At 41.7% G+C, this 27,780-nt stretch overlaps 1 protein-coding gene across 2 annotated transcripts in view; it reads right to left on the bottom strand.

The window, feature by feature from the left end:
* The window catches only part of LOC142575268 (HEAT repeat-containing protein 6), a 74,633-nt gene extending 54,853 nt beyond the window's left edge, over positions 1 to 19,780 (bottom strand). The window contains exons 1-7 of one of the 2 annotated variants that reach the window (XM_075684483.1): positions 19,640 to 19,776; positions 19,354 to 19,584; positions 18,853 to 18,963; positions 15,058 to 15,198; positions 12,657 to 12,772; positions 3,269 to 3,377; positions 781 to 879 (exon numbers count right to left, since the gene is read on the bottom strand). In XM_075684483.1, coding sequence (XP_075540598.1) covers positions 781 to 879; positions 3,269 to 3,377; positions 12,657 to 12,772; positions 15,058 to 15,198; positions 18,853 to 18,963; positions 19,354 to 19,503 — 726 coding nt within the window. In that variant the 5' untranslated portion in view covers positions 19,504 to 19,584; positions 19,640 to 19,776. Of the gene's footprint in view, positions 1 to 780; positions 880 to 3,268; positions 3,378 to 12,656; positions 12,773 to 15,057; positions 15,199 to 18,852; positions 18,964 to 19,353 lie in introns of both variants that reach the window. The other variant, XM_075684481.1, reaches the window with a different exon arrangement.
* Between the last annotated feature and the right edge of the window lie 8,000 nt (positions 19,781 to 27,780).

The raw sequence follows: 27,780 nt of genomic DNA, 5'->3' as shown, positions 1-27,780 counted from the left end.
TAAGCATGCAAACCAGAGACCAGCAATAAATAGCAGTTAAAATTGAAGATTCCAAAGAGAAACACAACTGTGTGTCATAATGCTGCTGTAGCTTACACTTAAACCCTATACTTAATGTTGGTTATAAGTCCTGTTTTTGAGACCGAATCAAATACGAATCGATTAGTGCCAGAAGCAAACCACATCAAATGGAATATCGGACAGCTTTTGACTAGTTTTCAAATAATGAATAGTCGTTATCACAATTATTAAATACAAAATGATGTTCACATCCCGGTATTCTTAAAGTTAGTAAGTTTCTTTCATTACATAGTACATTATGAAGCGTGTTTATTAAAAGTACAAATGGAGCATTAGGAGCAAACAAATAGTTTCTTTGCATGCGCAGGGCTCTTCAGAGAGTGTGAATCATCACTGTACAACCTGTAAGTATGGCGATCTAAGTGACGCAACTGGCTCTACTACGCAAGATCTCATGTTTTATCTCTATACTATGCCCTCGGGGGTAAAAATTTACCGTACTTTTGCTCAAATTTTATGTTTATCTGGGCACAGTTGACGCTTCGGGGTATTTGAAAAGTATGCGAAAGGTATTCACATTTTAGAACAGTGACAATTCGATTCGAAGACCAAATCGAATAGGACGCTATCTTTAAAATTTTGTATGTCTGTATAAAAGGCCACCATAATCACCATAATCGTGGCAACTTCATCACTTGACAAATGCAAATAACATGCAAGGTTTTTTACACCTGTTCCGACCAACTGTGTACAACTCACTTTGAGAATGCCCAAAAGATTTCCTAGGTGCTCACTGGGAAAATTCCATTTTGTAGAAAAAATATTCTGCAAACACCTCAGGGCACTGATCACCAAAGTCTGTGAAGAAATCAGGAGAAAAAAAAGTGCATAGACACCAATGATAGACTATGCACACAATACGAAAACACTGAAAATTTTTCAGCTCTCAAGAAAAAGCTTTAAAAAACAAAATAAAGAGGTTAATGTTGCATGAAAAGGGTTAAAGATCTGAGTCCATTTACCACCGAATGCATAGAGTGAGAAGTCTTAGCTACCAGTGGCCACAGTGCTATGTTTGATAACGTGACCAAAGCAAAGCACATTGAGTATTAGAGGCACAAAGGTGCACAAATAATGTGATGTTATGCAATCTTACGTAAACAAGTTTTCGTTGTACTATATGAAGTAGTTATACAGTAAGAAGTGCTGCAAATAAAATTCATGTAGAATCTCGTCTGGGAGTTTATGTATGCATAGGCATTGTGCCACTAGCTCACCTCCACACAGCCAGGTATCATTATCAATCTTACCAAATTTGACTCGACCAGTATAAGCACTTATCAACGCTTATCGGTTGTCATCAACCTAAGTGGACTACATCCAATCCTTATGAACTTTTATCGATTGCTATCAACCTTATCAGACTTGATCTGACCCTTATCGAACTTATTGTTCATTATCAACTTTATCGAAATTGATGCGATCATTATCATCCCAAATCTATCCTTAAAAACCTTATCAAACATTATACAACCCTTATCAACTCTTAGCGGACTTGATCCGACCCTTGTCAACTTTCATCGGCCCTTGTCAAACTTATCAGAATTGCTTCAACCATTATAAGGCTTATCACTCTTTCGCACCTTATCCATCCACGTTCGACCATTACCAACCATGATGAGACCCATTAACCCTTCATTACTCCTTATAGTACTTATCAAACAGACATAAACCACATCACTAGTAATGCTAACCGCACGCTTGCTTACCTCCGTCGCAATTTCTCTATGGCCCCCGCTAACTTAGAGCTACTTCAGTACAAAACACTAATACGTCCTAAGCTTGAATATGCCTCTTTCTGTCTGGGACCCCGACTCAGATTACTTAACAAATGCAATAGAATCTACACAAAATCGCAGCATACGTTTCATTCTTACAAATTATTCTCGGACGTCAAGCGCAACATCTATGAAGGCTGCTTTAAACCTCCCTCTCCTCTCATGCCATAAGAAGTTAGCACGCTTATCACTGCTGCACAAAATTTATTACTACAATCTGGAATTAAACAGTGAACTTTTGTCCGAACCTGCATACATATCATCTTGTACTGACCATCGCCATAAATTGAGTGTTCAGCATGGTCGCATGAACCTATATTTTATTCATTTATTCCTAAAACTACCTATGAATGGAATCATCTGCCAGCCTCAATTGTTAACATAACTGATACATCTGCTTTTAGAACTAGTATTGAAGAATGCTTTTGTTAATCTGCATTTTTAAATTTTATTATTATAACCTGCCATCTGTACATGCTCTGCATTTCGTTCCACTTGCTTCTGTAAAGCCTTCGGGCCTTGAAGGTGCAATAAATAAATAAATAAATAAATAAATAAATAAATAAATAAATAAATAAATAAATAAACTCCTTGACTGCTTATCTGTCTGTGTTGTGTAACACAAAGTGCGTGAGTCCTTAGAGATCAGTGGTATTTCGGTCAGTGAAGGAACACCCCAAAGGAAAACGCATCCTGCGATCACCGAAATGCATTGGAGATGTGGCATGTTTGACATTAAATTTTCACAAAATTAGAATTTTCCTGATGTCTACAAGGCTCCAAGTCAGCTCTACAAATGGTCCCAGAGATTGCTTTTATTCCACAATCACCAAATCTTTCAACAAAGACTTCATAGAGACTGTTATCCTTTTACTTTTGTTTTGTACCGCAAGTACAACGCATTCATATGGTTCAGATACATTCACCTTCAGCGATTCTAGGTGTTCAGCCCAGTGGGTAAGACACTTGGCTTCCGAGCGTGGGTCGTAGGTTTGAAACTCCCCACCACCAACGTTTCTCCTTTCGAATTTATTTTGTTTTATACATTAATTTATTTATAGCAATTCATCTCACATGACAGATGGATTGACAGTCGGACAGGTTTCCTCCTTGGGTACACACAGATATGCTTATGCATTTGAAGAACAACTGCCTTGCAAAACACATGGAGCGATACCTTTATGACCAGACTACCTGTGTAGCTTCCATAGTACTTCCTGCTCAGTATAAAATGAAGTAATAGTGTTTCTACTAAACTTATGCTTCTTTCTTTGATGTGAACATATTCAGCAATGGCAAATAAGTGAGAAATCAGAATGTGAGAAGGACTATAATACAGCATTGCAGTACTGCAGAGTAAAAAAAGGGAAAATATGAAGAAAAAGAAAGAAAGATGGGATTGCACTTGCCTGTGCTTGCACTGTGCTGTCATTAAAGCATGGTCCACTGAGCACACCTAGAAGTATTTCCACCATTCGAATGACGTAAGCATCTGGCATGTATGGTTCTCCAGGATTCCTGTTTTGAATAAAGTGCATAAGCAATCAGCTCACTGAAAATACTGAAGTTTTTTTAAAGCTATCAGAGAGTTTGAGGTTCTCCGTAAACTGTCGGCCCCTGCGTGGGAGACACATGCTGTGTGCTGACGTGCGTCCTGCAGGACCTTTATTCAAGTTTGCCTAATCCAATCTAATCCGTAAACTTATTACCATTTACGGAATACTGGAATAGCGGAGACACAGATGCATGACAGAAAAGCGCCATCTTGTGACACAGAGTTTAACCAGAGGTTGGTAACCTGTTGGTATGAAGTGTTGGTAGCAGCATAATCGTTGACGTGCAGTTTTTTTTATTATTTTACCTCGACAAGAACACTCATGCAATATGAGAACGTTTCAAATGCATTAAAGTTGGACAAAGCATCACAAGATGTTTCTACAAGCTTTGCTAATTCTGTCTACAGTTTCTCGAACTCAATAATCTGCAAATGGTCAGAAGTTCGGAAAAACTATAACTGAGACTATTTATACATTGAATGTGTATAAAACATTTCTTCAACCTATTTTGGAATATGTTTGCGTGGTATGAAGTCCAGACCAAAAATTTCTGTAAGGTAAAATAGAGAAAAATTCAGAGGCAGGCGTCCAGTTTTATATGCTCTAAATACTGACGAACTTGTCCAGCTACAGATATGCTAAGTGAACGTGCTCTAGAGCTGTCGGAGTGCCGCAAGAAGAAGCATCGATTAAAGTTTATTTTCCGGATTTTGCAACAAGTGGTTGGGATAAATAGAGACAAGTATATTTGACAGCCAGAAAAGAGAAGTGTGAGAACAAATATTAGGATAGCCATTGAGCCTTATTTATTGCATACTCATGGGTTTAATTACTCATTTTTATTCAACATAATGGAAATGTGGTCAGCACTACCTAACTCTGTTGTTGATAAAGACTATATCCACAAATGCATTAGGTGTGCATTTTAGTACTGCGTAACTTGATGTGTTTCTGTACTTGAATGTGTACTTGGACTGTGTATGATTGAGCATGGTTTTAACTTTCCCTGTAATGGCCTTACACAGGTGTTGACACTACCAATAAAATAAGTATAAAAATAACTGTAGACATTTAAACTTCAGGGAATACCGACAAAAAATACAAACAAGGAGGTGGTGACGCCAGAATATTTTCAGGAAAACAGAGATGTGAGGGGAGGGGATGAGCGGAAAAAGCTATTCCTTGGCAAAAAAAAAAAAAAAAAAAAAACATTACTCAGACGCAGTTCTTTTTTTCTTGTAGAAACTTTCTGAGTAAATCTCGGAAAGACTTTCTGCTTGCACTTTCTCACTGGGTGTGGCGAAGGAAGGGCACTCAGAGGGAGGAATGCACTGTAGTCTGTTAACGAAAGTGATGATCCAGTCAAGTATCAGATATGCTAACCTCCTGGTGCCACAGGCAGTGATGACAGCTAGATGCGGAGAAACAATGTCCCCAGTTATTTACTTAACAGAGTTGCGTCCTCGTGACCGACATCATGTGGCTGGTTGAAGGGCCACTAAAGCAAAACATTAGATCAGTTTAGATGGATAAAGTGTTCTTTGAAAACTCTGTTTTTCGAAATTTCATTTTTTGAATTTCATGCCGAATCTCCAATGCTGGTATATCACTGTGACATCAAGAACTTCAAAGTATTTTCTCGTATTTAGGCTACAATGGCTTAGCAAAGGTTCCTGAAACACGGGATGTTCAATCTTTGGCTACTCTAGAACTCAATGTAGACTATCTGTGCGGCTAAAAAATTAACTAGGCCCTAGAAGACATCAAAATCTATGACGTCACAGCGAGCTCTTGTATGAATTGCAAGAAGGTGTCACCACCTGTCTTTTCTTATTGCACCTTTTCTGGTTTACCAAGCGTTTTATTGTGGTAAGAGTGGTGTTTTTGTAGAAGAGTAATTTACTGATACAGAAAAAATATTTTTTATTCTCTTTATCGTCCCTTTAAACATGATGTGGTATGTGGGAGAGTGGTGCACCTTGGGTGCGACCGCAATGTGCCACTGCTGCTGGCAGGGCACATTGCCTCTTTGGAACAAGGGTGATGAAAGCACTTAGCATAGTGTTACTAGCATAGCTGCTAAACAGGAGACCGTCTATGCTGAGAAACACAAACTCAAAACAAGCGGAGGCGATGCGGGAGGAACCTTTGATAGGCGTAAACTCCCATGCCAGTCTCCGTCCATCACCGGCATTATGAATGGTTCATTTGCCTGAAGTGGGACTGACTGCACTTTGATGCACTTGTACACTTTATTTTCTCTTAAAGTGATGTGCTCCTTGTGCCCATTTATCCGTATTGCGACGGCAACAAGATTCTATAGAAAACCATCTAAGAGGGAGGGGGGGGGCGACACCTCCGCCCTTCCATAGGTGAGCCCCCTGGTACTGCCACTTATGTGGCCACTCATGCAAATGCATCAGATAGCCCTGTATTGCGTAAACTGCAATACGTTTATGAAAACGCTCTATCATGGCAAGGGTAACGACTATTGTGGTGCCATGACAAGACAAAGTAGAATAGAAGCAGAATGACTGCCTCGATTGGAGGTGCTTGGTATGCAGTGGTGCAGCTTGAGTGAGCCAGAGTGTCTGCAGGAAAAGTAGTGCTGCAAAATGGGAGGTGAATGCTTCCCACTGTCCACTGCCACATGTTAAATGCCACTGCAAGTTATTATATCATGGCATGTAAAGTAATATTCTCAATGCCATACGACTACAAATGCAGACACGAACAAGTTATTAACAGGCTGACAATTTTGGCTGTTTCCACCATATGTATGCTGGAGGTCTTTCCAAAGTGACGAAGTTCAATTTTTGTAAGTAACATTTGTGCAAGTAACACATTAGCAGGCTTTAAATTCAAATGGTATTTATTCATAATATGCTACTAAACCTCCTACCATATTTTTTCACGTATAACCCAGTCCCCCTTGTAACAACAGCCTGGAAAGAAATGAAAAAATCCACATGTATATAGCATGCAAATAACTGCATAGAACTGCTAAAATCCTTGCAAAAAGACTCCACTCGTGGACGCACGACTCGTCCACATCGTATATCCGGCCAGTCAGCAACTCTTCCCCCCACCCTCTTTGGCGATGCTGATAAAGTTGGATTCATAGAACGGACGTGATCACAGACAAACCTGTCATGTGACATGCAGTGGCATAGCCAGAAATTTCATTCGGGAGGGGCTCAAGTTGCAACTCGGCCTCCTCCTTAAGAGGAAGCTTTAGCTCGGGTGCTCCTATCTAAATGCATGTAGAAGGTGAATTCGTTTTTCTCGGCAACCACTGCACCAAATTTGACGAGGTTTGTTGCATTTAAAAGGAAAACTTAAGATATACTCACTTCTGGTCCCAAATCATTCATTTAGTTGGGTAATTCTTTATTAAAAATTAGCAAAAAATCGGAAATTTTTAGAAAACGAAACTAGCACGTTTAAAACTTATCGTCGGTTCCGCGGTCCTCTCAACGGGACGCACGCGATGCGAAGTAACTCAACAATGAAAAATAATGTCACAATTCTGTGAATCGCATCTAATAGTACATCTACAGCGGAGAAAATTGATATGTTACAAATGAACCTAAAAAAATCTAGTATTATTGAAATACGGCTTTTGCAGAACCCTTGTACACCACGTAACCAAATCACGTAAGGTACAAATTGACATACCAAATTTGTCCGCTTTGACTCTTATAATAAATGCCGTTTGAAGAACCGCGATATCTGTTCTTGATGCAAAGCTATTAGTTTGCAAACGTCGTGCTTCTATTTTTTTTCGCACTTTCGAATTTTTCAAAATATTTTAAACGAAACTCAGGCCCTAAATCGAAATTCCGCTTCCAACACATACTAGAATTTAACTTTCTCTCTCTAATGCAACAAATTTCATTAAACGCGATCCAGGGGTTATCTCAGAAAAGTGTTTCTGCGTTTTGCATGTATTTGAATAGGCCGCGTCAGAGTTGGGCCCGAGCTAACCCTTCCTCTTAAACAATTTGTCGAGGGATCAAATACATCAATAATAACTGCATTGCCATTGCTAAAGATGCTGCAAACGATTTCTTGAACGCTATGCACTGTGAAAACAAGTAATATATGTACTTTTTTCATAAAAAGATACTCGTATGTGCCAAAAATTGTGCCCAACATAACTGCACATCAATGCTTCCATGTTTTTGTCTATTTAGTAAGTAAAGAAAATATCTCACGATCGTTAGACCTATATCAGTTCGAAACCAGCAAAGCAGTGCATGCCACAGATATGAAAAATGTAAAGGCCATGAAATGGACAAGTTGAGGACAAATATGTTAATGAAGCTTTGTCATTGAGGAACCTTGTTTACATTTTTGTACAAATGCATGACGCTGTCATTTATTTCAATGTATTACGCAGGAGCAGCTGACACCGGTTGTGTATCGTAACTGCACCAAAATTATTGTCCCAACAGAGAGCACGTATATAAAGCCGTTCTGCAAAATATACGAGGGCGAGTCAAATGAAAGTGAGCCAATGTGAATGTACGACGAAGGGGCACTTTATTTAATAGTAGTCTCCATGATCATTTAGACATTTGTCCTATTGACTAACGAGTCAGGTGATTCCCATCTTATTAAACTCCTTGGGTTGCTGCTTCAAAAGACCTGCAACTGACTCTTTCACGTCATCGTCCGACACGAATCTGTTTCCCTTGAGCTGTTTTTTTTTTTTTCATTTGTCCCAAAATGTGGAAGTCGCAAGGCAACATGTCTCAGCTGTATGGGGGATGTTGCAGCGTTTCTCACTTGCACTTTGCCAGTTTTGTATTAACCACATCAGCGACGTGGGGACGGGCATTTTTGTGGAACAATTAAAAATTAAATTATGTAGTTTTACATGGCAAAACCACTTTCTGATCATGAGGCACGCCGTAGTGGAGGACTCCGGAAATTTCGACCACCTGGATTTCTTTAACGTGCATCTAAATCTAAGTACATGGGCCTTTTCGTCTTTCACCCCCATCGAAATGCGGCCGCCGTAGCCGGGATTCGATTCCGCGACCTCGTGCTCAGCGCCCCAACCCCATAGCCAGGTCGTGGAACAAGATGACCCCATTTGTCAATTTTCCACGTCGTTTGTTCTTGATTGTGACATGCAGCCGATCCGGCGTTTCAAAATATCGGAAACGATTGATAGTCTCTCCGGGTTTAGCAAATTCTATCAGTAATGGCTTCTGACGATCGAAAAAAGAAAAGTCAACAACATCTTTCCGGCGGAAATGACGGCCTTTGCTTTCTTTAGGGGTGGTGAATTCGAATGTTTCCACTGTAAGCTTTGCCGTCGTGTTTCAGGCTTGTAATAAATAGTGGCACCATGGTTCGTGCCCGATCACAATTGCAGAGAAGTCGTCACCCTCAATGTGATACCGGGTCAGATGACTCAAGGCAGCGCAGAACCTTTTTCTGGCGGTGGTTCAAAATCTTGGGCATCCATTGCGCACACAAGAGCCGATAACCGAGACGTTCATTAATTATGGTGTGAACCAAACCGTGACTGATATTCACATGCTCTGCCAGTTCATCGATGCTTATCCTCCGTTCTTGTCTCATCAGCTCATCATTTTTTGCACTTGCGTTGGGGGTGATTGCACGATGGCTTTGGCCCGGTCTTGGATCGTCTTTCCAACTTTCACATCCTTTCTTTAACAGTTTGCTCCGACGCTTCACAGTGGCCAATGAAATACAATGTTCAACGTACACGGCAGCCATACGGTGACTAATTTCTTTTTGGGAAACACCTTCAGCTGTCAAAAACATCACGGCACCACGCTGCTCAACTTCGGAAGCATCCATTAGGTGACACAACCTTGTCCAACCCAGTGTATGAGAGCACAGAAGAACATTTACCCTCACACCTGCGTGTCACTTTTGTAAATGAGAAATGCCTGTGTGCTACGCGCATGCCTTACAGATAATGAACCGAACCCTTATTGCGCGGGGTGGGTAGGCTCACTTTCACTTGACTCGCCCTCGTTTATTAAAAATTCGAAGATACAATGGAATATACAAATGATTGATAAAGGGTAAAAAAGTGTCACCGGAAAGAAAGTTCACTGCACGTATACACAAAACCTCGCAACAAGATATTTAAATATACGTATAAGTCTCCAATACATCTACATATCCAAGAAAAAGTCAATGTATATAATGCGTCAAACAAGGCAAATAAACATGTTGTGCAATCACAGATTCACAGAATCCTAGATAGCGCCCCAATTCCATCCACTCCACCCGAGTGTCGTGCGCAACAAAAGGCGGCGCGCTTGCTTCTCCCTCTTTTGCATGTGCACACAAGACTGAGCCACCATCGTCGGCTCACCCATTCCCTACGCTTTCACTCGCACATACAGCATGCGGCACGCGGTCACGACGTTATCGCCTTGGACTTCATACGAAACATGAGGGCGACGGCGACAGCAGGAATGCGTCTGGAGTGTCCCCACCCCCATATAATTGCTATCGTAATAATATAATAATGGTATCCGGCAACTGAAGCGTGCCATGGCCAATTACTTTCTGCAAAAGGAGAAGTAACAAACTATCACCATGCGACAATTCGCTGCGTCGCAACAATGTATTTTCTTTTTCTTATTGTTGAGCGAGGGCCGAAATGAAAAAAAAAAAAAACGCAAAGGAGAGTATGTTGGCCACAATCCAATGCCTACTTTGGGCACCTAATGCGGCTACCGAATGAATATCGAAGAAAACATGAGATGCTTGGTCCACCGAGAACCATACGCATAGTGCTCAGTATCCTACAGCGGAGAGACAAGACTTTCCGGAGAGGTTGCGCTCAAGCGAACGCGGTGCAATCCATCGAGTCTTCACAGTGATGACGGCGAGCGACCATTGTTTCTTTCTCTCGACTGCTAGCCAGAAGGCGCCCAAAAATCTGCCAGGTGAAAACCCACTCGGCCAGAGAAAACCAAACGTGCCGAAGTGCGCCGCACGGTGGTCGGGGCAACATGAGAAAAACGCATGCGCTCTGGCTGACTCTGGCACCCCGCGGGTAGGGTTGCAAGAATAAAAAAATTAAGAGGCTCGATGTGTCCTTCTGAATAAAAGTCAAAGTAGAAAAAATAAACAAGAAGGTAGTTACCCTGGCTGGCTTTAGTGTCTTGACATAGATGCTTTGGCATAGGTGAAAAAAAATGTTATTTTTTTATGCGACATGACGGCACAAATGAACCACAACGCCTCGCCTCAACGGATCTCGCTGCGTGTTTTGTCAACTTGTCTGATGGTGTGTTGATTTGGCTTGTCTCGTTGTATGTTTCGATGTAAGACTTTAGATAAGTCAATCCACCTTTGACGTCAAATGTTTATAACAACACTAAACCCACAAACTTCTGCAATTGAATAGCTGAAGCACAACTTCGAAAATGTCAATGCACGTTTCGCATGAAAAGTTTGAGAACTTTATGCCCATAAAGTTTCGAAATTGAAATCCATGGGCTCCGTAGATTCTGCGGCCTCCGCAAAATGCCGCGGCGAGCCCGTTCGCCATCAAAACGCCCTGGAAACTTTTTGCTCGGATGGGGCTGATTGCGTTATGTGACTCCCGGTGCATGAGCGCTGCCGCAAAATCCAGCCCGAGTTCGCAATGTTCGCGGTGAAATGCCTTTTCGAGCGTGAAAAAAAACATTCTAGACAAAATCCAGAATGATTTCCGGTGCCAGGGGTTGCTTTGGTCGACAGTGGATGGACAAGACGAAAAAATTTCGGGGGGGGGGGGGGGCTAGAGCCCCTTAAGCCCCTCCCCCCCCCGCCGGCTACACCCCTGGTGACGTGAATCAGATAACTTCACAGCTAGCATTCGCACGACAAAGGATGACAATGCGGACGGAGCCGGCCTCGCATAAGCAGCAGCAACAGAGCAAACAAGCCGTACTGCAAAGCGCTTCACGCAGACCGAGGGAGCACCCCAGCCATGGCTGACATATGTACGATCACATGATACGTAATCTGTAAGCTCAAATCGCAATTTGCTTCATTGTGTGAAAGCTTTATCACCAGTTTCTGCCGTGCTAGGACGGCGGTTGCGCACAGGGCATCGTGATCTGAGTTCTTGTTTGCCGGCGCCTCATACACTATTCGCTAACTACTCAACGCAAAATGACGATCCATAAAGAGGGGAGAATGGGCAACCATGGAGGGGAGAGGGGAGCTTCAACATGCAAGGATGGGAAGAGGGTGGGATTCCCTATGAGATAATGAAACAATCGTAAAACCCATCCTTAGGGTGTAGCTTCACAGCAGCATGCGCTATGCTGCCGCGAAGCCAACGCTTCAAGGCGAAAGTTGCACATATTTTGCACCCCGACTTTACGGTTAAATTTGTTGCATTTTTGTTGCGGATTATATGCGCAAAAAATACGGTATATATACTGTTTCTTGATCTGAATATTCCAATAAATGTTAATAATTATACCAATGAATGATTTGGCCTCTCTGTCACTATCATCGTAAACAGAATGCACTTTGTACTCAATGTCAAAGGCCTCTGAATAAGAATTCACAAGAAGCTTCCAATTTCTTCTACATTCAAAAGCCACGTGCACGCCTTGTGTGAGCCCGTCGTGACGGGAGAACAAGAGACAAAAGTCACATGAGCATGGAGGCTGATGTGAGCAACATCTATAGATAAGCTATATAGCACCACCTGCTATATGCAAACAAAAGCTGTCATGCAATTTCAGTTTAATCGAATTCTGCATAGATGGTGAAACTAGTATATAAGGGTAACACGTTCACGAGCGTTCTCAGCAAAGACAGGGACTGAGAGGAAAAAGTGATATGGCAGTTGTGACGAGAAGGAATTGCATGTGTCCTCTGTTCATTTCTTGTGTGGTTTCCACGTTTGCGCTAACTTACTGTATCAAGTCAAGCGACCCAGTTTTACTTGGATGGACTAGGACTAGCATAGTGCACATGCACCCAGACTGGTCCATTTTGGGCATGGCATTTAAAAGGATGAAAATGATTGTTTCCTTCAGTTTTCTTTATCTCAAGATATTTATCTTCTTGGAAATTTATGCCTTCCACAGTCTGCATTCTTACTTTTAGTGCATAAAAAAAAAAATTAGAAGGACATGCATCACAAAAATTAAAAGAAAAACAAATTTATGCATGTAGAGAGGGTCTCAAAAGCAAAAAAACAAGCATACATTGAAGTCATAAGGTTTATATGACTCACCTAACTGTCATTGCTCTTAGAGCTTTAAGTGTTGCCAGCTTTGCATTGATGTCAAGCTCCAGTGAGGAAAGCAGGGTTTCAAATGCACACCCTCGGCCGAGCAGTTGCTCCCAGAACTAAAATAGGAAAGCAATGAGATATACTATTAAAAGCACTATAACATGCCAAAGCTACACACATTAAGAAACTTGACGAGTGAGTATAAAAATAGCAATATAAAGAACATGAATAAAGAATTTAAATATGAACCTGAAGAGTACAAAAATTGCTGTCATTTCATGGAAGCAGTAAATGAGTATATATTTATGCTTTAAGGCTATTTAAGAGTATTTATTGTGCTTGACTACACAAGGAAGCGAAATTTTGAGCTGCTAACACAATTTTAATAAAAACTGGAAGGTGTTGATGGTCACAATATAAGGGCGGGTACGAAGCTTTATTATTTCAGAATAATTTGTTAAAGAGTTACTGCTATTAAAAGGTTTACGTGATTGTGGTTAGTCATAAAAGCTATCTTTTCAAATTATGAGAAAGCATAGCAATCTCTTTTTCCCTTATTTAATAATAGGAAAGCCTAAACTATGTTAAGGGGCTTCATTTTTATGTTTCAGTAGTTTTCATACAAAGGAAATATTATATAATTGACACCACTATCATTGCACTTCCATTCTGCATTCAAAATAGCAATTTTTTCTATTATAAGGGAGGTAAAATTAAAGAAATCTGAGCTGACAGTAGCATTCTGCATAATATTTAACCACCGTAATAGCCTCTACAACTAAATCAGACTAATGTAATGCTGAAGCAATAACTTTTGAAAACTCAGGCATTGCTAAAGAATGCAAAATGCAAAAAAAAAGAGAGTGCTTTCAAAGAGTTAGAATTGTGATATTTTATTTTCACATCACATCTCCACCCCCCAGCCCCCCTGGAAATATATGCTGGGCTTTCTGTATTCTGTGTCCTTTCATGAGAATGGCTTCGAGCTGAGACTTCCTTTTGACCACTTTTACAATTCTGTAACATCAACTTTTGCCTTGAATGCACATTCTTCGAAGCTCTTTTCCAAATGGTATGCTGCGTGCATGCCACTGTTACAAACAGTGCCCGAGTTCTCAAGTAATCCCTTATGGGCAAGTAATTTTTATGAGTGACAGGGTTGTAATTACAGAGGTTGCCAAACAAGTGGATCCAGGATCAGGGAAGATGCTGCATCAGTCTCACAGTGGCCTGAAAAGCTCAGAGCATGAACTACTTTTGCATGCAGTCACTCGTCCATCACAGGCTGTGCCCCTTGGCCTCACGAAACAACATTGTGTTCTAAAGCTGTGGTTTGTGCCAAACTACAGGGCCATTTTACAAATGCAAATGTGCACACTACAAACGGCGAATGACCGCACAGCAATTCACGCACCGAAAACTGTAATAAAGAACGATTTTAAGGCATTAAGCCGCATGTCTCAGGAAATCAGGTTACAGTTCAAAGCCTCATGTGGCGGTAAATTGCACTCAAGTGTCGATAGTGTATTGAATATTGCTTCCTTTGCAGCCACTGCCCAAAAATTGGTTGCTTTTTGACTTCACTTGTCAGCCTCTGCACACGCCTTATCGCACCTTTGATGCCACTACTTGAGCTTATAGAAAAGAGAGAACTACTTTACAATGAAGGCAGCCATTTCGTGTTAAGCGTTTTCTTCATGTTACGTAAAAATGTACTTTAAGAATGGTGGTCACAGGCACATTTCCTTTATCCAAGGTGTCACCAGCTTATCTAAAAATACTAACTCCTGCTTTACTACCATACAGATGTGGCTGAAATTCTGCTGGCACCTTCTTGAACAATTGAGGAACCATAAGCAGCAACAAAGTCGAAACAAGCTTTTCGGCTGAAAATTAGAGTATTTTTTTCACTGTGACCCTACTTCATACATTTAAGTTCATGCACTTAGTGCCACAATCTTATTAAAGAATGGACCTCAGTAAAGAATTCGAAGGAACAAGATTTAGCAAAGCAGGCCTAAATGTTGGGCTCACAGTGTCACAGTAACTGTTGCAAAAAATAAAACATGCAGCAATGACTACGCATGCAGTAGTGTGGGTTAGAAACAGGTGTTCTGTGTGGTGCACAGCTACAGGATGTTCACATATCTTCAACTACAAGTTATAGTAGAGATGGCATCACGCTCTACAAGCATGACGCAGAGTACTTTACTTCGTGAACTTGAGTAATTAAACAAAATTTGGAGTCTAGTAAGGATATGGTTCAGAAAAGGCTGTGATGACATCCACACACACTGTTCCAGTTGCTATTCTCTGATAGAGATGAAGGAAAGACTGGAGCAATAAGTGAAAGATAGACAGAAGCAAATGTTTTAACAAAAGCAGACATGTTGTGGCTTGCCTGCTCCAGCCGCGGCACATTTGAGTAGAGGAGTGCACCGCAGGCACTGATGCAGCTTGTCAGCACCCAAAAGCTACAGAAAGACAATGCCTTGAGGAAGTACTCCATTGCTTTGTGTAGAGTCCTTGTCTCCAATGTGACCTGAAATCATGAAGAGCAATGTAGAGATAGCAGGCAATGGCAAGTCATATCTCGTGAGCGCTGCCATATTTCTTGGCAAGTGATCTTTCATGAACACATGACGAAATCATCTGTATAATGCTTACACGAAATCTTTTAAAAGGAGAGAGCTTATTTTGCTCCAAAACTTGTAGCAGCGGACTACATAGTGGGCACGTACTAAGGAAAGGCTTTTCATTTTAAAGGGAAAGTAAAGAGAACCACTTTTTAATCTGATAAAATATTATTTCAAAATTTAATTTTCATTCATTTTTCAGTGGGAGCGTAATTACTAGATAAGAAAATGAAGGCCAACTTATAAATCTGAATTTTGCATCGAAGACCCGCCATGGTTGATTTATTTATTTATTTATACATACTGCAGCGTAATTTGCGCTATAGCAGGAGTGGGTTAAGAAAAGGTACAGAAAATGCATTGGAGTATATAGCGGTAACACAAGTGAACACTTTGAAAGAGCATTGATGAAAGGAAAATACACAAATAAACACAAGTGAACACTTTTACAAAAGAGCACTGATGAAAGAAAACTACACAAGAAGTTATACAAATGCTGCCAGGCATGGGTGAGCACGATTATGCATCTGGGTTGGCGGTTGCAAAAGTTTGGGATGAGCATGAGCGAATGGACCCAGGTAATGAATTCCAGTCTTCGATTGAGCGGGGAAAAAAGCTGAATTTGAACATGTTAGTATGTGCGTAGTAGGGTATCAAGTTTAGGTCATGATGTCTTCTCACTGATGACCCCGGCGCGAAGTTAATGTAATTATCATTTGAGAGCCTAACTAAAGAATTGACAATGCAATGCAAGAGTTTTAATGATTCGACATGGCGACAAGAAGAGAGCATGTTTAGGTTCAAGGAAGAAAGTGTTGAAGAGGGCGAAAAGTCGCGATCGTAACGATGACATATAAATCGCACAGCTTTTTTCTGTATAGCCTCTAGTTTATTGATCTCTAACTGCTTATGCGGGCTCCAAACTACAGATGCATAATCAAGAACAGGGCGGATTAGAGATGTATACATTAGTAACTTTGTGTCTTTAGGAGATTGGGTTAGCGTTCGCCTCAAGTAACCTAATTTTTTTAGTGCTTTACTGCATATGTAATCAATGTGTTTGGACCATGACATGTTATGCGTAAAAATGACACCAAGATACTTATACTCAGAAACCTTATCTACAGTAGGGCCATTGAACGAGTAACTGAAAAGGGAGGGGGAAGATTTGTTGCAGAAAGACATCAGAACGGTTTTATTGAAATTAATGTTCATTTGCCAAGTGTTACACCAATCGCAAAACCTAGAAAACGACTCTTGAAGGCGATAATGATCATTGGAAGATTTAATCACTTCATATAGAACGCAGTCATCAGCATAGAGACAGATGTTAGAAGAGCAGTGAAGTGACAAATCGTTTATGTATATTAAAAAAAGAAGCGGCCCAAGGACGGAGCCTTGGGGCACACCTGATGTCACATCAACAGTAGCGGAGTCAGTCGAACTGTAAGAGACGAACTGGGAGCGAAATGAGAGAAAGCTTAAAATCCAGTTAACCAAATGAGGATTATTCAGTACAGCATTAGGTTAAGCAATAAGTTTAGAATGTAAAACGGTGTCAAATGCCCTCGAGAAATCTATAAAAATGGCATCAACCTGGTTGCCTACGTCAAGGTTAAATGAAATGTCATGCGTGAACTCAACTAGCTGCGTTAACGTGCTAAAACCGCGCCTAAACCCATGTTGCATGTTAGACAGTAAATTATTTGATTCCAGAAAGAGCGTGATGTGCTTATGAATGATGTGTTCCAACATTTTGCATGACTGTGACGTCAGTGAAATTGGTCTGTAGTTCGGCAAACACTGCTTATCACCAGATTTATACAGAGGGAGCACTTTGGCTAACTTCCATGAAGAAGGTACAGTAGAGGATGATAAGGACTTTCTGAATATGACTGACAGGTATTTTGATGACCACAATGAATAACGAACAAGGAACGCATTGTGTATCCCGTCCGGACCGGTGCATTTCTTAACATCCAGGTTTAATATAGTTTATCTCAACGTCACCGATTGCTTCAGAAGAAACTATATTGGTAAGTGTCGGGATAAAGTTGTTATCGGAAACAAACACGGATTGGAAATACTTGTTGAATGCATCGGATATCACCGCCGGGTCGTTGGTGACGTCATTATCTATTCTGAAAGAAGTGGATGAAGCATCGCGAGGTAATATGGAAGACCAAAATTTTCTTGGTTTAGTTCTTAACAAATCGTGCAGGCGAACGCGAAAAAAGAAATGCTTGGCATTTTGCAACTTAAGATTGAGTTCTTTCTTTGCCTTAACAAATCTATCCAACGCCATGGGATCAGTACCTCTTCTGGAACGCCTTAACCTTCGAACGCGACGGGACAAATGCAAGATATCACGACTCATCCATGGAATGTTACAATTTTTTTTCTTAGTTTTAATGGGCACAAAACGTTCAATACATGATTTGACAAGACGCTCAAAGTAATTAGCAATTAGTAATTAGTGGCTGCGCTGTTGGGCTGCTAAGCACGAGGTCACAAGACCGAATCCCAGCCGCAGCGGTTGCACTTTGATGGAGGTGAAATACAAAAACATCTGTATACTTAGATTTATGTGCATGTTAAAGAACCCCTGGTGGTCTAAAATATTCCGGAGTTCTCCATTGTGGTGCCCCTCATAATCAAATTGTGGTTTTTGCACGTAAAACCCCATAATATAATTTTGCATCAAAACCTCAGTGCAGGTTTGTTACTGCTACATCAAGGATTTCAAAATGTTCTTCTGTGCTATTTGGCTTGTGCCGCTATAATTGTTCTCAAGACTTACCAAGTTCAGTCCTTGATTCCTTTAGAATACAATGAAGACTGTGTTTACCACTAGACAACTGACTAGGCACGAGCGGAAGCCCTCAAAATCCATGACATTATGGCAAGCTGATGAGGTAACTTCAAGGCAGCGCTGGCACCTGTCTTTGATTTTTGCATACTTTTTGGCTAACCAAGCCTTCGTTCACGGTAAGAGTAGCTTGTTTGGTACTGCCCAACCGTAATTTACTAATACAGCCAAACCTACTTTTCTGTGTAGTATCTCTTTAAGACCAAATGTGCCCCTGCAGACATTAAATCAGATGCTGCATAGACAATACAGTACTCTAGGGAACTTACAGTATTCTATTACAGTAAGAATTTGAATCTGTGAGTGCATGTGCACATATATACATACAGGCATGCCACAAAATTATCATGTCTGTTCTGTTTATAAAGGCAGGGAGGTGATTTCATTTCGATATTTTTGTTTCATTAATTTCAGTTTTGCTCATTGGCTCGATACTTGACACACCAGTGTTGATCATTCAAATGGCACAGTCGATAGGAACAAAGAAAACAAAGGTAAGAAACCATCATACTCTGTCAGGGCAGTTCTCTAGATATTTTCAATTTAATTCACACCTTCAACAGACTATTCAAATGAAATCGTCACACGCTACATATGGGTACAGCCATACGCACATGCAGGATTTCAGATGTTCATATCAAGGCAGGAACTACGCTCAAGTTCCATGGCACATGCAAAACAAATTTCATACCTTCTGTTTCGTGCAGATGTCAAAAACGAGCTGACCGAAATTTGAAATAAGGTCGTCATCATGTAAAACATTCAGTGTGTCGACGAGAAGTACAATTATCACGTCAGCATCCTGAAAAAAAAAGAAAGAGAGAGAGAGAGATAGAATCGGTCATATCAGGCTTGGGGACATAAACAGGGTAATGCTCAACATCCGATCGTAACTCTGACGAACCTACATCTGTGCTTACTCCACCTTTCACTTTGCACGAACACTGCGCCTCTCAAGACACTACGCGTTATTTTCACAGAGGGTCGCTGAAACGTACCGAGGTCAAGGCACAAATCGCAGTAACATCTGCACGATGAGCAAAACGAGAACAAGGTAAAAGCGGGAGCAAAGGTTTAGACAACTGGACTTGTCTTTTTCAGTAACATCTGCAGTAATATCTGTAGTAATATCCTGTATGGCGAAAAATTGCCCAAAGCCTAAACAAGTGAGGCAAAATCAAGACGTTCTCACCCGACTACTAATGAATTGAAAACTATAGTTGCACTCATTCAGCTTTCGTAAGTTCTGTTTGAGCTCCACACAGTCTTGGATTTCTTGCTTTCGAAGCAAAGTATCGTAGCACTCTTTGAGGCATATCTGCTGTCTCAATACGATGTCCATCGTCGGTATTCAGCAGCAAAACACCTCAGCATTGGCTTTCAGCGTGATTCGAGGCGCGTTTCAGTTGTACACCAGTTCAACCTGCGCCGAAATGGACGTATTTAAAACATGAGTTCATGACAAAGCAGACACATACGTCAGCGTTAGATCGCGATGACCTGACCGCTCGCTCTAACCATACTCAAAAGTACACGTGAAAGGGTCACAATGCTACAATATCCACATATGCCGATGGCATAAGGGCTCATTGCAGACAGCTCCTCAGAAGGCGGCCATGATTAACACATGGGCGCCACCTAGAATAAAATAACTTCAATGAGCAACTGCCGGCTACTTTCGGTTTTAGAATCGTTTTAGAATGCTAGGTTTTAGAATACTTTCGATTCCTCGTATTCCCTTGGTGTCGAACCGTGAAGTACGCAAAATTATGGCCTTCGAGATCGGTTAGATTGGTCTCGCCCTAGTTTACTCACGAGTGCAATGTGAACAGCACTTCGTGCAGGCTCATGTTATAGTGTGGCTTGCTCATTGCACTTATTGCATTTCGTATGGCAACGGCCTTGTTCACGGCACACGTTTTTGTGCGGCGTCAAATAATCTCAAAGGCCCTACCTTTCTCATTTTGTACCGTCATAGGCGTCACCGCTTGTCACCAAACAAGCGCAACGTCCTGTGCACAAGTGTATACCCATGGACACGATCCATTTAATAGTATTGGCTCCGATGTCGCACCTTTCGGAGCCAAGAACGGAAGATTTTCTCTAGTCGAATTATCTAGTTTAGATCACAGACTCCGTGGTTGCGCTCGCAGGCAGTGCCAGCACGCGAAATCTCGGAGGACGTGTCTGGACCTTTTGGACGTTTGCTAATTCCTCCATATTGTCAAATTTGGTAACAACTGCATTTTCAGCCCATCAGAGGGAGCCAGAGAGCTGCTACGGGCCTTCTGATCCTCAAAATGCCGCGATTATTAACTCAGCATGGCGGAATTTGACAGTGTCCAGAACTGGTCCAGAAATCCCGAGCCGACATTTCCAAGGTCATGACGGGGTCAACTTAGTTATATCCCCCTTCCCCACATTCCCCAAAAGTTTTCTTTTGTGCAGTTATTTGCCGCGCACACTACCGCACTGTTGCACACATTCTGAAAGGATGTCGATCTAGATCGATATTACGAATTCCGGAGAAATCCTCGGGATATGCGTGGTCCTGGAAAATCAGGTCGCTAACTCCACGTAAAGTGTGCACATTTCTAAGGTATCACCACCATTTCAAAGTTAGCGACAAACCTTGATCCAGTCATTAAGCGCGACATTGGATGATCCATACGGGGCCTATGCCAGTCGTTCTTCCTCTATTTTACCATCTTGATGTGGGTAGTGCAGCATTTTACACGTGCACTATAGCTCCTAAACGTAGTTTTTGTTAAGCTTTGTTGTCACCGAGCTCAAATATGTGACTGCATTCTGAATTCTTTTGAGAACTCAGCGCAGAACTGAAATGCGATTGAAATGCTCACATATATCACTATAAGTATTCGCAATGCAGACCTTATGGGTGGTCCTAAGGCTCACATCCTTGTCTACTATAGCAATGCTAGTTCACACAAATCCCAAGGGACGATTATGCAAGCAATATCAGGCTTATGGTATATCTAGACATGTTTCGAAATTAGCTCGTGTATGCGTTATTAAAACGCTGAAGTGCGCCTGCTGTCAAAGTTGGCTTCTCCACAATAAGAGGTTGTGTGCGGAGAAGTACACTCCACTAATCTCTTTTGATAACTTGAACGGAGGAAACTTGAAGCACAGAAAGCTAGGTGTTCTAGTCCTCTAATTCTAGCAGAACATTAACTCTGTGGTACCCTGATATCTGCTAGCATTTTGGCTCGCTTGAGTGGTAGCACGGTAGGGTGTAATTAGAAGCGTTAGATTCGAAGACCATGGCGGATTTTTCTTTAACTAGGCAGCTTTCTTACCAAGAAACGCTTCGTGGTCTTATGCTACGACTAGCTGCAAACTTCTTTCACTGACGGGATTTCCGCAGAGATCACGTCGTTAATCCAGACCAAGCTGCGAGCTGCTTTCATGGTACATAAATATTCTGTAGTCAACAAATTTTAGAAAATGTAACAGATTTCCACAATTATCAGCGACTCAGGATAATATTTATCTGTGTCTGAAACACAATAAAATTGCTAATATTAAGGTTCTCATCACCGTGACGCGCTCGATCGTGCTAGGCCTCCGGCGCGGCGCCAACATGAGCTGAGTGTCTCCCTGTTAACGAACTTGTCCGAGCAACCTTCGCTGCTTCAAGAGCATATTAAACTTTTAGGAAGCTTAACCTTTCCCATTACTCACGCTGCGTGCGCTCAGCAGCACATAAGTACGGCGAGAGCGCGCGGGAGAACTACGGCGCGTGACGTCAAGGCACGACCTGTGTTGAACGCGCTTCTCTTGGAACGAAAAGTCCGCCTTCTCCCCCTTACCCTCTCGATGCGCGCGGAGAAGCTTGCGGACACTGAAGTCAACCGCAAGACGTAATCCGCTTATCAGAAAACCTTCGCTGGACCCCCTGGGCATGCTTTTGTACGACGCGGCCACAGAAGCCAATGGACAGGTCCAGAAAGAAATTTTCACCCGCAAAAGGCAACGTGAAGCGCTGAGCCTTACTTAATCTGAAGATGGCTAGCGAAGATCATCTAGTCGATCTTTTCAGCGGTGTGTGGAATTCACGAGGCAAATAGAAGCCAGAAAAAAAAGCAAGAAGAAAAGAAGGAAAGAAGAATTGGCTAACGATACAAAAGATACAGTTAGATTAGGGAGAAGGAATTATTATAACTCACTATAATATTGCATTAATAAAGAGCGGGTGACCACCGGAGGCCTCAGCCGGGAGAAAACGTTTCGACAACTACAACTAGTCTTCGTCAGGGCGAAGGACGTCAGGTCCCTAAGAAGGACAAGTTCCCTTGTCGATCGAAACATTAGCTCCGGGCGGAGACCTTCCTTGGTCGTAATTCGAACGCCTCCATTTTTCTGTGACTCCTTTGTTTTCTTTAAATGTAACACTACATAAGCAGCCCAGCTACTAATGCTGTCAAATATTGCCCCGTCAGGCGCGCTTCAACTATGTCGACGTCGTGCAGAAGCACGAGATGTGCAATCGCCACCACAACAAGCAACCGAACAAACCGAGTGCAAAAGTTGCCATCTACAGAGGTGTCTGCATCCATCGAACATGTTAAAACTCATGCGCATGGTCATCTCACGACAAGACCTGCACTAAAACACGGCGGTTTCACAATGGACCGCTGTCGAAGCAAGAGCCGAGGGCGACGTTTATGCACATAGCATACCAAGGCCTACCAGAGCATTGCCGCGGTTTCTAAAAAAAATAAAGAACCGAACTGTGCAGCCATCTATTAATGCGTGCTTAACGCTCACGTGCGTGCACGCGCGCCCTTCATCCTGTCACTTGTTTTTATCATACCGTCGTCTTTATCACACAGTTTTATCATACCGTTCCCCTCCCCCAGTGTGTAGGGTAACAAATCGGGTGCAATATGCACAACCTCTTTTTTCTCTTATTCACTCTATCTGCACGGAGACTCTGCTTGCTTGAGTTTCAATGCACTAATTTGCCTTTGTGTCATCGTACTTACCAACTTTAACTGAACAGGAGACATACACTCAAGAGCCGATCCTCATGGCGACATTGGAAAATGTGTGTCGCGTTATATTAAAAATAATGATAATAAGTCAACTAAATACCTGCAAAGGGTTGTGCATCGCGCTTGATTGCGCTGCGAGGTCAAGTGACGTTGTGTCGACATTATAAAGCGGCGTTGCGGATGTGGGTCTACCCGTACACGATTTACACATCTCTGAACAATGCATGCGTAAGATGCGAGCGCTTTGTTCAATGTCACGTCAGGATTGTTATTAATTCGCTTTCGAACACGAGAGCTATAGCCGAACAATGGTGACGCGCACGAAGATGGAAAAAGATAAAATTTTATGGTTGGAAGCTGCCATCAGGAGGCACGCCACGCCTGATTTTTTTTACAGCCCAGGGATAGACAGAACGCGGGGATGAACTAGTCTCGTCTCGTCTCCCAAACAGTGGCGCATACCCACTGTGGGGGATTGGCCAAGGAGAAGGCGGTCTTCCGTATGGTTAGAATTAAAGCAAAACTAGATTTGGACAATGGAGCGTGGGACTAAAGAACTGTAATTTAGAAGTGTAATGAAAATATTGTTAAGACTTTTGATAAAGTAAGTTAAATAAAAAAATGAAATAATAGAAATAACTGATGATTTTAGAAATTCAGCAAGGTAATCTTTCTGTCTCTAATAAAATTGTGCACTGCAAGAAAAGCATCCCTGTGGCAGGATCCCAGTGAAGTCGCCCCAAAAGAAAGAATGATTGGTGAGGTGAGCGAAAGTGCTAGTTTGCTTAATGAGCCTTCTCAGAGTTTTCGTTGTCTTAGAAAGTGGCGGCACGAGAGAAAGCAATGTTTGATAGATTCAGGTGCACTGCAAAAAGAACATAGAGGGGACATAGCAAGACCATACCTGTGTAGGTAAAAATTTAGAGGTGATATACGGCATCTCAATTTTCTAAAAAAAACTTCCAGTTGCTTTGATGGACACCAGTTATTATTCCATGGGAAGCCGAGATGGTGGAATTCAGAAGAATTTGTTAGCATAGATATTGCAGAGTTTTGTGATATAGAGAAATTTCTGTACCTAACCGCGGTGACATAAGCTGATGTCGGCAAGACAGATATGATAGGACCATTGGGGGATGCTCGTGCGAGTGAATCGGCCATTTCGTTCAAGTGCAGCCCAGCATGTCCCAGTACCCACTGCAAACATACTTTCCGTAAGTACGGAGGTACCACCGAACGAAATGTTCGTTGAATTCTTGAATTTAAAGATGCAGTTAGTGCTATGCATACAGATGGCCAGACGGTCACGATAACAGCTAATGGGTCATTTAGGGGGAGTTTTCGTAGTGCTAATATAATCGCTAATAATTCTGCCTGAAATATGGGTGTGAAGTCGGGAAGGCGAACGGAGTAAGATCATTGAAGAGATTCAGAGAAGATCCCCACTCCTGCCTTTTCATTGCACACAGAAACGTCAGTAGCTATTACATTGTCAATGGTTAGCTGGTGTAGGCGGCCGCGTAAGATATTAATTAAATGTCTGCTTAGTAATAGTTTAGAATGATTTGGAACTATGTCGTCGAACTCAATTTTAAGGTCTGGTAATGCATCATTTGAATGGCGAACTTGGCGTATGGACACATCCAGTTTTTGTAACTGTGCTTGCACACATATTATATAAGGACTGTGTAATCTCGACCACGATACTTAAGAAAACTCAGACGGTTCAGTGATAAATAGATATTGCGTACATCTCTTTTAAAAGTCATAAATTTTTCAAATGTCTGAACCGTAACCACGTGGAATCTGCAATCTAGGGTGGGTATATGAGCTTCCTGATATAAAACAGTGTTGGCAACAAATCTAGGTAGCCCGAGGCATAATGGTAGAGCTTCCCTTTCTAAGAGTATGAGAGGTTTAATTTTGCAGGCGGAACCACCGGAAAATATTACGCAGCCGAATTTTAATATAGGTCGAACATACATCTTATATATCATCAGTAAGGTATCCCTGCATAGCCCAAAGCGACAGTGGCTGAGCCGGCGGAGCATAGGTATACGGCACGTTCTGCCTTTGTTGTAATATGATCAGTGTGCCTGCGCCAGGTGAGTTTGCCATCGTAAATAACACCAAGATACTTGACTGCGTTCACTTGAGGAATAATTTCATGTCCGTATTGTAAAGATATATGCACCTGTGCAGTCAACGGGAATACTCATACCGTACTTTTGCTAATTTTTAACGACATACATAACCCCTCTAGCCATGTCTCCAGCATTCCTAAGTAATTCTGCAACGACTGGTGCATTGAATGTATATTATTTACAGATGTGAAAAACGTGACATCGTCCGCATAAACATAAACATGTACTTCCGGAGGCAAAGTAATTGTGCTTAGCAAAATGTTAAATATTATAGTCGAAAGAACGGAACCTCGTGGTACACATCTTGTCTGCTTGTGTTGTTAGGCGTAGAAATACCGTGTTGGTAACAATAAAACTCTCTATCCCTTATAAATTCATACATAACAGCGGTTATATACTTCGGGAAATTAGTAGACTGGAGCCTAACGAATAGAATCCAGCATTCTACAGAGTCGTATGCTTTTGCTACATCTAGAGTCACCAAAGCTGCGTACTCACGTTTTCGGCGAGCAAATTTAATGCGGCTCTCTAAATCTACATGAGCGCACCATATGGAGTGGCCGGGATGAAATCCAATCTGACAAGGACTGAGAATGGTATCATCCTGCATAAAATTTGTTATACGGCCGTGAACAACGCTTTCTATTACTTTGACGACATTGGAAGTAAGAGAAATTGGTCTTATGTTGTCTAAATCAAGTCCAGCTGCTTTTTTCTTCAATAGTAGAATAATTTTAGCTACTCTCCATTCTCTTGGAACCCATGAATTTTTGAGAGATAAATTTATTATATTGAGCAGGTCCTGAGGCGCATAATCAAACAAAACTTTTAGCATTCCTGTTCTAATGCTATCTGGATCTGGGGCTGACGCCGCGGTAACGAACTAATAATGCCCTCAAGCTCTGTCGCTGTTACTTTTACAAAGTCGTCTCCCAAGGGAGCATTCTTTAGTCCTATCGGCAATTTATGCTTGAAACGCCGCGAAATTCCTTGAGTTGAGCAATTTTCTCAAGTGATTCTGATACTTCTTTTGTTGATAGAACGACAGAGTCGATATTCACGGGCGCCGGTATAACATTACGGGATCGAAGAAACTTAAACAGGGTTTTTTTATCGCTAGACTTCGAAAGATATGTGTAGTGCTTGAAATCATAATCTTCCTTAGCTTTTGAGACTGTTCGTTTAAACGTAGTAGCTATATATGTATAATCAGCCCAATTAACAGGGCATTGGTTACATAAAAGTTTTTTCCACGCAGCTTTTCTGTGTCTGAAATCTCGCTCGCAGTCAGAATTCCACCAGGGACAATATGATCCACCCTTAGTACCTTGCACAACAAATTGAGCTTTTTTTGATGATTGTTTTAGAATTGAACATCCCATTGCTTTAATATCCCTCTCCATGCCCTCCTAAACGTGTTAAGCTGATATTAACGCATTTTTAAAATTTTGTGTAATTAACAAAAGTGCGCACGTGACTATCTAAAATATTTAACGGGGTAAACAGTTCAAAAATTATAGGGAGGTGATCACTGTTATTTCCGGAATCAACAGTCTTCCAGGAGGTGACAGACATGCTCGAGGTCGAGGTAGCAAAAGTAAGATCTAGAGCACATCGCAGCTGACGCGGAACAAAAGTATGTGCTCTCGAATTTAAGCAAGAGGATTGATTTGATAAGACCCAATTCCACAAGCGTTTGCCACAAGTGTCCATTCGGAAACCCAACAATACATGATGAGAATTAAAATTGCCCATATAGTATGATGTTCCTCTGACTGCAAGCAATAGAGGTACCGAGATAACGGGCACCTTGCACTCCAGCGGGCAAGTACGTGTTAATTATAGAAAAAGGCGTGCAACCAAGAAGTACTATATCCAGCACTAAGATTTCAGTCTGGGGACATTCTCTGGTATGCTACAGTAGCTCTCTACAGTAGCCACCGCCTCGGGATAGGTGATCCAATCGAAAACGTCGGAAATTTTTTAGATGAAAAGTTTGACCAGCAGCAAGCTAAGTTTCCTGTAAAATAATAATATCTGGAGAATATTTAGAAGTAAGATATAATAAATCTGTTGCAGCGGAAAGTATGGAACGACAGTTCCACTGAATTACTGATAAAGTTCCTATGGTGAATAAATCCGAGCAGCAGAAGATTTCTTGGTCTAAAACGCTTTCTTTTAAGGAATCCTTAGTCGGAATCTCTCTAACGTACTATTTTGCCTTGGAGTTGGTGAGAGAGCTAGAATTTCTCTCTATCGGTGACCCTGTTCGTTTAAGAGATCTGGGGTCCATATCTACATCTTGATTTTCCCTTCCATCTATGTCGGAGAGACAGATGTGGTCAACTTTCTCAGAAGTTGGTGGCTTTGTTGAATCGTTAGTAGTGAATGGCTGCGCGGTCGACATTTCAATAGGTGGATTCCGCGGTAGACCCGACACCTGACCTGCAATGTTGG

The sequence above is a fragment of the Dermacentor variabilis genome, chromosome 3, assembly GCF_050947875.1.
Source record: "Dermacentor variabilis isolate Ectoservices chromosome 3, ASM5094787v1, whole genome shotgun sequence".
Classification (NCBI taxonomy): Eukaryota; Metazoa; Arthropoda; class Arachnida; order Ixodida; family Ixodidae; genus Dermacentor; species Dermacentor variabilis.
Note: the sequence above shows the minus strand (reverse complement) of the source record. Positions and strands in the feature narration are given on the sequence as shown.